This window comes from Bombus pascuorum, chromosome 1 (genome assembly GCF_905332965.1).
Source record: "Bombus pascuorum chromosome 1, iyBomPasc1.1, whole genome shotgun sequence".
NCBI lineage: Eukaryota > Metazoa > Arthropoda > Insecta > Hymenoptera > Apidae > Bombus > Bombus pascuorum.
This window is the reverse complement of record NC_083488.1, coordinates 20,387,321-20,399,972: the sequence shown is the minus strand read 5'-3', so window position 1 is coordinate 20,399,972 and position 12,652 is coordinate 20,387,321. Positions and strand designations below refer to the sequence as shown.

At 34.9% G+C, this 12,652-nt stretch overlaps 1 protein-coding gene and 2 long non-coding RNA genes across 4 annotated transcripts in view; 1 reads left to right on the top strand and 2 right to left on the bottom strand.

Moving 5' to 3' along the window:
- LOC132907538 (gamma-aminobutyric acid receptor alpha-like) overlaps positions 1–11,430 on the top strand; it is a 90,306-nt gene extending 78,876 nt beyond the window's left edge. For both annotated transcript variants that reach the window (XM_060960734.1, XM_060960742.1), the window contains exons 5-9: positions 287–369; positions 1,051–1,191; positions 6,889–7,041; positions 7,676–7,935; positions 10,211–11,430. In XM_060960734.1, the coding sequence (XP_060816717.1) occupies positions 287–369; positions 1,051–1,191; positions 6,889–7,041; positions 7,676–7,935; positions 10,211–10,600 (1,027 nt within the window). In that variant the 3' untranslated portion in view covers positions 10,601–11,430. The remainder of the gene's footprint in view (positions 1–286; positions 370–1,050; positions 1,192–6,888; positions 7,042–7,675; positions 7,936–10,210) is intronic.
- On the bottom strand, positions 1,239–5,327 carry LOC132907555 (uncharacterized). Its single transcript, XR_009658212.1, has 2 exons — positions 3,928–5,327; positions 1,239–3,849 (listed from the first exon to the last, which is right to left on the bottom strand). It is a non-coding gene; the product is annotated as an uncharacterized LOC132907555 (long non-coding RNA).
- LOC132907551 (uncharacterized) lies at positions 9,609–10,411 on the bottom strand. Its single transcript, XR_009658211.1, has 3 exons — positions 10,311–10,411; positions 9,963–10,243; positions 9,609–9,867 (listed from the first exon to the last, which is right to left on the bottom strand). It is a non-coding gene; the product is annotated as an uncharacterized LOC132907551 (long non-coding RNA).
- Positions 11,431–12,652: the final 1,222 nt, after the last annotated feature.

Below are 12,652 nucleotides of genomic sequence, written 5' to 3'. Positions count from 1 at the left end.
TACGCAACCGCACGTGGCCAGAGTTATGTAGACTTTCTTTCCACCTCGGCTGGCGACAATGTTTATGGTTTACCCGATATTTTTTAGGCCTTTTTTTTTTTTATTTTATTTTGGTTTTTTACAATTTGTCCTTATGGACATTTGGTAAAGTATTATATCTTATTGGTGAAAAAAAAAAATAAAATAAAAATAAATATAGCATGTGGGTGGCTACCCCGAGCGGGGTGCCAGCTTTAGACCTTTTGTCCACGATACTATACTAATGCTATAAACTGTGTGATTTCAGACTTACGATCAAGGCTGGTTGTCCGATGAATCTTGAGAACTTTCCAATGGATACGCAGAGATGTCCACTACAATTTGGCAGCTGTACGTTTTTAACTTAAAAAGAGATTTACTTTCCATTGTTTGTTATAAATTTTCACCTCTCTCTTGGTTTCTTTTATCTTAATCGTTAGTAGACTGTGGATCTTTGTGCATTTACGAGGAAAGTAGAAAAAACACACAGAATGCAAATATAATTTACAAAGATGTATAAAATATCTAAACCTGTAATAGTCTCAGTGATACGTAATACGTGAAACAATTTTCTATCTACGTTTCGTATTTTAATCACATTCATAAAAATGTGACATTGCGTAAAAATTTAATTACGATTATGCTCTACGCCAATACAAAACTTTTGCGTTTATATAATTATTTTGTAAGTTGCAACGACTTTTATCAAAATTATTCTTGCCAGTGGCGTTCAAGAAAAAGGAACAAGTTATGGAAGAAATTCGAAATTTCCGAGGACATTTGTCAAACGTAAAAAGCACTAAAAGGATAGAATACTCCCATATCTGAAGAACGTTCGCGTAATTGTCGGTTTTTGCGTGATCGTGTCGCACGAGAAATAAGAGAGATTTAAGATCAGCAAAGGATACGTATATTATAGTAGCCACTCGGGAGGCTTTTCGTCGAAAGGTGACACTTCAACGACGAACGAATTCGATGCTTTTTTACAGCTCCAGGGCGACGAGCTAGTAAGAAATATTCTCTTGATTGCAGTCGGTTACACGAAACGGGACGTGATCTACAAATGGAACAGCGCCCGACAAGTAGCAATCGCCGAGGACATGAAATTATCCCAATTCGATTTAGTTGCCAATCCCACTGCGAATTATTCTGCATCGGCGACGCTTTCACACGGTGAGTCACCTCCTTCTTCCGCACTTTATTCGAAACTTTATTTAAGAAAAAAAAAAAAAAAAAAATAGTTGCTGAAATCGCTATAGAAAGGAGAATTTATTTCACGTACTTGCCATTTTATTTTACTATTTTTTTCTTTTGTTTCATCTTTGCTCTTTATTTTGGATTCTTTCAATCCCTTTTTATATTACCATCATACCTGTTTATAACGATACAAATTTACAATTTTTTTTAACATATACTTCTCTTCGTTATAAATACATGCGGACGAGTGAACTTTTTTTTTATTTATATACATGTATCGCGTGTCGTAATTAATTTATTACATTAAATCGGTACATTTAATCAACTTTCTTACGCTACTTTATAATATGAATTTCGATTGTTCTAAAGAAATCGTTTTTTTTTTTTATATAGTTTATTTTGGTTTTTACAATTTGTCCTGAAGGACATTTGGTAAAGTGTTATATCTCATTGGTAATAAAAAAGATAAAATAAAAATAAATATAGCATGTGGGTGACTACCCCCAGCGGGGTGCCAACTTTGTGTTTTCTAAGTTATATCTTTTATGATTAAAGAAATCGTGGCACTGTAATTTCACTTTAATGTTACCTCGGAGCGAAAACCAAATAAAGATATTAGTAATATAATTACAAAAAAGGACATTATTATTATAAAAGGTTTTATTATTATGAGAAAAATAATGTATGATAATACTATACGATTTTCGACTGCTTCAATCCAAAAATTTAATCTTTTTCATAAAAATTTTAATGTATCACGATTAATCAATTCATACCGACATAAATGACCAGCGTTCATAACAGTTGACTGCATTTCTTAAATTATAAAATAGCCAGAGAAAAGCAATAAAACTGGACTACACAGGTGTCAATACGCAGCAATTAATAAATAAAAGTAATCGATAATACAAAACGAATAATCGAACGATTCGAAGTAGAAAATTTCAATCATGAATCCAGTCTGTCGTATTTTTCAGATCAGAAATAATCTGATTACTCTTGCCATTCTGTAAATAGACTCTTCGTTGGTCACTCCGCTATGTGTACTATACTACGAATCTAATATCCGCCCTCGAAATTCACGGAAGTAGAAGAACGCAAAGATCGCAAAGTAAATCTTGATCTCCAGTAATACGATGTATTAAATATGCACTTTTCCATTATAGTTAGATGAAATCAACATGATATTCACAATTTTCGACAGCTTTAGTTTGTAAATATAATTTACGAAGCTACGAAAAAGAGTAATAAATAGAAAAATGAGGAAAAATAAGTTTCTGTATATGTTAAACAACGGTGAATATGTTGCGTGTAGTTGATTTGCAGGTGTTGTCTTCCTACGTAGTTGAGCGCTGGTATGAAACAGAAACAATAAATCGAACGATATCATCAAATACTTTATCCTCGAACGAAGTATGATAAAAATGTTCCTTATAAAATGGAGTAGAAAACAACAAATGAAATTTCGATGCACTCGAGCAAACAAATTGAAGATGTCACGTGTTTACTACGTGACAGAATTTTCGATATCCGAATGAAAATATTACATGCCCATACAATAAAATTATGAAATCGATAGCGATTGAGAGTTCTACTGAGTTTTTCTTATGTAAAATTCGAATTTTCTTAACAATGTCTGTTAAGTCTCGTTATCTGTTACGGGCTGAATTCCGTCCCTCGGTCGGACCACTAACGGTGTTACGTCGCGCGAGATGATCCGTGCGACGTTCCTTTCGATCTGGCCGCCAAGGCCTACCCCTCGTTACACTAACCTGCAAGAAACACAAGAAACCACCATAAACCGAATCTTTCCAGCTTAACTTCTATTCCCACAAGTATTTTCGGTTTACGGATGGTCCTTTGAACGGTCCTTGGGTTCATTGCACACTCTTGCTAATTACGGAGAAAAGTGTAAACAACGAATCCGCGTCCTTAGTTCAGAAAGGGTACACTCACATCGAACTTTCCTCCTAAATAGTACGAGATGGGTCAATCACTGCTCTTCTACTCCTCGGAGAGTCAAGTCACTGTTCTTTTACTCCTCGGAGAGTCAAGTCACTGTTCTTCTACTCCTCGGACAGTCAAGTATACTGCTCTTCTACTCCTCGGACAGTCAAGTATACTGCTCTTACACTCTTCGAAAAGTCAAGTACTTTGCTCTAACATAACTCGGATAGTCAACTCTACCGCCCTGCTCGCGGTGTCGATTCGTATAATCGTAACGGGAATTTACGACTCCCGTTGACGCGCCTCAACGCGATCGCGTCTCCCCGCGACTGGACGAATATACAAGCGGTACAAACATCATAGGTCGGACTGCAATAATCCTGAGGCATGGTCGCAAATTAAATATCGTCCTTTTTACTTTAATTTCAAGGCCATTAATTGCTGCAACATAGAGGTCACATCGAGACATTCCTTAGGGCTATTGTTCCAGCCAATGAAAAATGGGGAAACGTCTTCCCATTTTTCCCAGGATTTCTACTCGTAAATAACCTATAGTGAGGCGACCAAAGACCATCCCCGGTTCAGTATAAATACCTTCGTCACAAAAAAGGAGTTTCTAGTTAATTTTCTGTTTGCTCTCTGATCCGTCACTGTACCCACTGTATCTCGTCTTAACTTGTATTCTGGCTGTCAACATATCAATTGTAATATTGAATGTTATATTCAGGAAGTTATTGGAATAAAGTGTATATTGTAACCTGTTACCTCAGTATTATAATCAGTTCAACCACCTTTATTATCCTAAACGAAATAGGGATCGATCATTTCGTGGCGTCGATTAATTAATCGTAATGGAAATTACGACTTCCGTTGACGCTATCTATCGCGAACACATCTCTCCGCGAACGGTCGAACAATCTTCGTTTCATAGTTTTAATATCTTTAATACCTCATCTTTCGATCTATCCATTCTGAAAAATACTTTCAAAATTTACCCCCTCGAAATTCGTACTTCGTATAACACGACAACCATTTGTATTCCACACAATAACCTATCCATAATACTTTCAGCTTTCACCTTTGATCTATCCTTTCTCATCTTTAAAAATGTTTTCCAAGTTGCCTCCCTCAGAAATCACGCTTCATACGACATAATAATACTCATATACCAAACTATTGTATACCAGATTATTATCTATCCGTAATACTTCAACATTCATCTTCAACCTGTCCTTTCTCATCTTTCAAAATATTTTCAGAATTGTCTACCTAAAAAACCGTACTAGTACGCCAGGCGATAACCCGTGAAAGGAAACTCCATTTAAGAATAGATTTCAGCGAAAAATCCTTATCGACGACGCGATGTATCAAGGATCAAACCGAGGAAGGAAAAGATAGACGACGGAAGTATAATCGAAAGAGAAACGTATAGCCGCGATAAGAGTCGTCGAAGAATGTCGGTGGCTAAGGCTTGTTCGAATTAGAGAAACGAGAGGAAGGAATTGTCTCTTAACGACTGCAAAGGAACTCGATTGGAAACTTTTATCGAGGCACGCTTACGGATTCTACAGGAATATCGAAGGTACGAATGAATCAGCCCGGAAGTGGGTGGGATTCGAGCGGACCGACAAGTGGTGCGAGAAAACGACGACGTAAAGAAAAAGGAAAAGATGGAGGAGAAGTAATGGAAGAGGATAGGGAATGAAACAGGAGAAGGAGGATGAAGAAAAGAGGTTCGACGTTGAAAGTTGGCAACGGGAGAAACGACGACTAATTGCAGCATCCTTCTGCAGAAAACTCTCGTCCCTCTTGTATTTCCATCGGCTGATAACGAGAAACGAGAGGGGAGACGCCGACTCGCAACGACTTCCACTTTTAATTGGATTAGCATCGATTAATACTCCGCAAACAATCGTCGCGTCGTCACTGTGATTGCATCAATAGGGTAGTAAGAATTTTTTAAGGATCCGTGAACGTGGCGCAAACATTCACGTGTATGCACGACATCGTTTCTGTTTGCGTCGGACAAATCGAAAGGGATGCCAGGGATAATAGGTAGAAAATAGAAAGAGACAATACAGGTTGATGTTTGACACGGTTGTTGCTTGTACATTGTACTCGTTATCGAGGAAAAAGTGCAGGACAAACAGAGCGGCTAGTTGCTACGTTGGGTATGGTTTGTGCGTAACCGAAGAAACTAATGATCGCGACTCTGTTTGATTTCGATTTCGGTCGAACCTTGTTGATATTCGATGTCGAACGCAACTACAGATGAAAATTGAAACGAGTGGAAGATAAATATTATATACATATCGAACAATAGCTGAAGGTGGACCGAACGAAAAAGAACGTGGAATATTGAATTAACTCGATTTATTAGTTTTATGAGTGAAATTGCGTTATATTGGCATGTAATCCTCTTTCTCTTTTTTTCATTCGAAGCATAAAAGATAGATTACAAATGTGGATTATAGTATAACAAGGAAAAGAGGACAGATTAGGTTCTATATATTTACCATTATATTGTAACGAAATTTTAAGGGTAATATAATAAATATTTGTTAGAAACGATTTTACTTCTACACGCAGATTATCTTCTTTTCTTTATCCTGCGAAACTCAAGCCATCGAAAACGCCTTAACACGTTTTTTTTTTTATTTTATTTTGGTTTTTTTTACAATTTGTCCTGAAGGACATTTGGTAAAGTGTTATACCTTATTGATGAAAAAAAAATAAAATTAAAATAAATATAGCATGTGGGTGGCTACCCCCAGCGGGGTACAGCTTCGTTTTTTTTCTAAGTTATATCTTTTATGTCCTTAATACGTAACATCATAAATAGAAATCCATTTGATCATTGAAATAAACAGTATAATATCAAAATGATATGGATTTCCAGTCATATAGAAATTAAGAGACCATCAAAATTTATTTACCGTGAAGAAAAATCAGGCCTAACTTCTACGATGCTGAAACCGTTATCAAAGAAGACGTTAGCAAATTTTAGAACTGTTTATGGCTCAACAACCCCCATACAAAACTTTGCATAGTACGACCTAGCGTGCAAGAGATAGCCAACGTCTCAGCACTAATCAGAACTAAGCCGCCCTCACCCGCATTCGCACCGACCATTCCAGACTTACGCACGAGTAGTTGTTAACAAAACAATCATCTCCTGAATGCCAATCTTGTGGCTCACCTATAACCATACAGCACAGTTTATCGGACTGCCCTAGATTTTCACCTGAAAGAAACAGTTGCAACATTAAAGCTGATACAAACGTCTAAACATGAATGATTCTGAAAGCATTCATAAAAGTTCGAGACTTTTTTAAACAGTTAAACATACTCGATTCCATGTAACCGTGTATCATTAATCTTGTAAACACGTAATCACTAATTACGCGCTATGTATACCTTGAAATAAACTCATGAATAAAGAAATATATTAGGTTGTTCGAAAAGTTTCTTTCGTTTTATAAAGAAATAATACACGCACAATGTTTTTTATTTTATATTAGTTTATTAAATTCTGCACGGACATAATAATAGAAATAGAACGAAATGGATCATACCTAATTCAATAAAATAATATAAAACAGAAATTGTTGTTTATCTATTATCACTTTATGAAACGAAAGAATCTTTTCAGACAACCTAATAGTAAATAGTAAATAAATAATAAATTTTTCTGTGTTACGTATTGAATGTATTATCTGATTCCAGCGGAATATTCGATGCTGCTGGTATATTTTCATCTGCAGAGGCACATGGGTAATTTCCTTATACAAGTATACGGGCCCTGTGTTTTACTCGTGGTCCTATCTTGGGTCTCCTTCTGGTTAAATCGAGAAGCCACTGCAGATCGTGTGTCACTGGGTAAGTTCATAGCTAGGCCATGTTTCACAGATACACGTACGCTAGAAGCAATTAAATAAAAATAAATCGGATTTTTTAAATGACAACGAAGGTTAATCGTGTGGTAGAAGTAATACCAGAAGTATATAATTATAGTGATACTTTTATCGGATATTTAACTTGCTACGTCGATTGGAAATTTTAGACAGTTTTATATTGATTTTATTCGGAAAAAGGAATTTCTATCTGTTTATTCATTAAATCATATAATGACTTCATCTTATTTGTAAAACGATGTATAATAGTTTTTCTCCTGTCATCTCCTAATAATTAGATTTTTCTTTATTTAATTAGAACTTATTTAAATATATCTGCCAAAACATTCTATCATTGGGAATTGAATAAAATCATACTTTGATTATTTACAACATATCTGTTGTTCAAATGAATGATAAAACAGACTGTGAGGATAATCGATAGAGCACTGCGACAGATGTAACACATTCGTTGTTTTATCTCAATTATATAAACAATAACGACTGCGTTGGTTTCGAGCCATTTTAAAAATTATATTTTGAAGCCAAATACGTATATTCTTTGATAACTTGACAATTGAATGAAATATAAATAAAAGTCCTTTCATATTTGTTTAAAGGTATAACAACCGTATTAACGATGACATTTTTGGGATTGGAGGCGCGGACAGATTTGCCTAAAGTTCCTTACCCCACTGCCCTGGACTTCTTCGTTTTTCTTTCGTTCGCTTTCATTTTTGCCACCATTATACAATTCGCGGTGGTGCATTATTTCACCAAGTACGGTTCCGGCGAGTGTTATTTCAGTTCCGATTTAAGCGAAAGCGAGAGTTCCAGCGACGAGGAGGAAGCGAATACACGACAATTGCAGAAAGAACCGGTAATTTGCATGCATTTGATATTTTATTACTTCAGTGAAAACGGTCCAACGAACGAACAGTTGATAAACTTTTATAATAACCATTATCACCCGTCAAACATATTTAAATCTGTTTTCATAAATTTGTCCATTGTAAATTAATCTAGTTGCATAGAATTTGTGTTAAACCATTTGTCTCTATGGTTATTTAATTATTTCATAATAACGAACATTTATGACGTGGAAGTATAGAAATTATATTATCTTCTACGCAGACAATAAAAATAATGTTATTTTATGCGTAGCGTTCTTTCAATATCTAAATCGGAAAAAACAGATATCGATATTGAGATTGGCACAACCTATATTCAATTATTCAAGTGTTAAAGTTTTGATTAATAAGTAGCGACTACGATAAATCACTGGTATTTAAAATGGAAATGGAACAAAAATACTCCCAAATTCCAATAACAATGATAAATCTCTCGCTTATATTTCACGAATACGTGCAAGATCGTTCAATATTCATACTTTGTAAGGGATCATGCAAATCTCCGCTATTTTGGCATTGTTCCATATTGAAATCGGCAAACCCGATTTCTGAGTTCCGATTATAAAGATCGAAATCTTCGCTTTGCCAGCGTGATAATCCATCATAGACGCTTTCTTACGTCCTCTCCGATATAAGACACATACTTCTACGAAAACTTGATAGCGAACATTAATAAACAAAATCTATGTTACGAAATATCCACAACTATTGAAAGATACAAAGAAACTTGTTTTACACGTTCTGCGTTTGTCGCTCTTCTTTTTTTTCTACAGTAGGATAGTACAATACTCGTGAAAAAGAAACAGATGAGAGCTTTTATTGAAATCGTTGAGGGTCAAATCAGAAGCTCCCCTTGTTAGCAAATGTAAACCTTTAGAGACTTAACTTATTTTTCTTAACGCCGCGTATATTTTGGAAAGATTGAATTTATTATAAATGCACCAGCAAAATAAAAGACTTTAATAGGTCATCACATTCTTCATTGTGGAAACGAATTGCATATAAAAAAACAAAATAAAGTACCTGGACCATGATACTTTGATTTACATAAGAGGAAGAGTATACATATATATCATTCGATCTCCATATAACAGTAAAGTACATGGAGTATAAAGAGAATATAAATGTTGATTTAAAGTTACTTTAATCCAATCCAAGAAATAATTGGATTCCTAAAGTTGTATGTAGGTTACTGCAATGAAAAGCCTTAATAGAAGGAAAAGGAAAGTTTTCGCATCGAAATAAAATTACCTTCGATTTGAAATACATTTACATGGATGACCAATGCGTTAATTCATCGAACAACTTCCATTTGGTGCATAAAAAGAGGTTTGAGAAAATATACTTTCAAAAGTGCGGTCATTCGTTTGAAACGAAGATAATTCGATCATTTTTAAGACTGAGGTAATTTAAAAAAATTGCAATGCAACGTAATTTCTGATGAGTGAATTCACTGATTATATAGTTTCCACGTACAAAACAGAATCGAAGAATAAAAGAACACTAAGAAGTCGCCTTAAATATCGAATATTGTATCTTAACATACTTCATAGCCATACTTCATAGGTAATTGTACGAAAATCCTGAAATTTCAAGATGACAAGTTTCGACGATTATGGTATATTGTTTTCAAAGTCTAAAATATTTTACATCGGTTATTATTATTAATTATACTAAACACAAGAGATCCTTCTTTCCTTGTAGATATTCATAATCAGCTTGGTACGACTAGCTTATACTTGGACATGTTTTCGCCTTGGAGAGATGCGATATTACGTCAGTAGTCGTTAATGTATTAATATTATTTTTATGCTATCTCAAATATATGGTTTCTATGCGAGCTTGCAAATCGGAAACAGCTTTCATTTATCCGTCAATTATGCGACCAAAAACAGCGTAAACTGAAAAATATATCCACAGACACATGTAACGGATAAATGGTGAAATAAAACAATAAATACCAATAAAAAATAATAAATATAAAATAAAATATTACCTCGAATATTCTGGATCAATAAAACTAGCAGAAAACAACAAAAATGATCCAAGGAAAATATTTGCAAGTTCCAGATGAATTTCGAGAGACAATATCTTCCTCCGCGACTCTCGTATTTTTCGTTTTAATTCTCGTTTAATTTAAGGGACGTTTATCATTTCACCTATCCCGTCGGAATATTATTAGACTATATATTATATGCGAAAGCATTGAAACGCGCAATAAATATCTGCTGGTACTTATTTCAGGTACCCCAATCGCACAAAAGAACCGCTGGAAACCTAACGGCACGAGGGCACTCAAGTCGAAATTTTACGATGAACGAGGACGGTATGATCGAAGTGATACCGTTATCAGCGATCCCAGAACCCAGCAGAAATCCTACAGTGGGCCACTGGCAGATGTCCTGCGTGACCTGCAGCCCGCCCCCTCGTCAAGCTCCTCCGAGCAGAAAAGAGGGATCCGGTCGAAGGCGACGCAGAAGAACGCCTAGATACAATTCCGTATCGAAAATCGATCGTGCCAGCCGCATCGTGTTCCCCGTGTTCTTCCTGGCTATCAACGTGTTCTACTGGTGCGCGTATCTGTCGAGAAGCGAGCGTATCAATTACTACAACGTGGACTCGAACGGCACGTGAAATCGGTCGCTAAACGGGACAACCAAGGGAAAACAAGTGTACGAACGTTCTCCACGGGATTATTCAACGGAGAAGGAGATGTCGATCGACCAATCTACGATATTACTTTAAGCGATCACTTAATAAAAATTGTTGGCCGGCGGACGATTTACGAGGACAATGAGAGCTTTGGACGAGCGTATGAACGAATATTACGTTATCGTTCGTAAGTTTAATCTTATTAAATAGAAAGGGATAAGGATGCATGAATATTATAAGTATTAGAGACATTTGCATTTGTATTTTTAACTCTCTGTAGGGGAAGTTTATAACTATTGTTTAAAAAAAGTTTTAATTATTGCTGGAATCTTTTCGAAAAGAATTGCGAATATTTCAAGAGGAGATTCTAATATTTGACTTAACAAATAATTAGATAATATAACAAAGATGTTAATAAACATGGCAGAATTTTTTTAAAAGTCTGAAACAGCAAGAAGATTATGTTTGGATATAAACGATCCAATTTCTACATTAAAAAGATATATTTTATAAGTTTGCATACGGAATATTAAAAAGTTGTGACATTTTCCAATTTCCTTTACGATTAGTACAATGATTGATATTTCATTCGAAATTTTGCATTGTTCGTAATCGTTGTTCAGTACGATTAACCTTGTGAACGATGATGCTAATAAATAATCGATATCAACAATACGGACGAAGATATGAGACCAGACTAGGAAACCTTATGAAACGCTATATAAATATTTAGTAAAGCTTAAAATGTGAGTTTGTAATGTATGCGGAGAAACTGAAGAGATAAATATTGTTTAAATCGGTTTAAGAAATAATTATTGTTTAAATTTTATATCTTGTTAAATAGTGATTCATATCGTAACACTTAAAAAATGAACTATAATAGGTTTTTTGTGTTTAACATTTTGAATATAGTAAACGAATTTATAATTTAAACAGTATCATTATTAGATAGTAAACAATATATATTATTATTACTATTTTATGACAATAAACGTTATGTTCACGATTCAAAATAGAATGATATATGTAGAAATATCACTTTATAATAACAATCAGATGTAAAAATATCTTTTTATAATTCACGACTTACAAGCCGTTCAAGGGTTAATAAGCATATTTTTCGTTAGCAAATAACATTATTCATCATTCTCGACAAAAATGGGAAAATTGTCTGCGTTAAAATTAGATATATACACATACAGTAGCGGACAAAAGTTTAAGACGATGATTTGTAAACCGGATTACAAACATCTTATACGCATATTGTTCTTCTATTCGGTTTGTCTCTTTGGAATAACGTAGCTGTATGTTTGACCTTCGTAACCTCAGACAGTCAGTTGTTAAATACAAACAATGTAGGAGTTACAACAGTTAGTTACCGCCTAGCACTTGGAAACAGTGGACATTAGTTTAAGACGATCTGTGTAAAACGTGAGTACGAGTACAGTTTTTGAACATTTTGATTCTGGAATGTCAAAATCATTGTTTAGTGTACCTTTTATTGCTTAAAATTCATTTAGGTAGGAACAGACTATGGGTAAATCAAAGAATTTACTTGAAAACGAAAGGGAACAAATCGTAAGGCTGCGAAAGCAAAGTAAAACCTTCACCGAAATAGCAAATATAGTGAACAGGTCAGAAACAGCTTGTAAACAAGCTTGGTATAAATGTTTAAAGACAGGCATGTATTGCGATCAACCGAAAAACGGAAGACCACGGAAAACAACACCGAAAATGGATCGCCGGATTCATCGATTGAGCGAAAAGGATCGTTTTCGTAGTGCAAATAATATTGCTGCGGAGATAAACTATGAAAACGATACACAAATTAGTGCTAGAACTGTTAGGAGAAGATTAGAAGACTTTAACTTAAGAGGACGAAAACCCCAAAAGAAACCACTGCTGAGTTCTAGGAATCGAAAAAGACGACTTGCATTTGCTAAAGCTCATAAGCATTGGACAAGTGAAGATTGGCAAAAGGTATTGTTTTCTGACGAATCGAAATTCAATCGCGTCTGTTCTGACGGGATACGG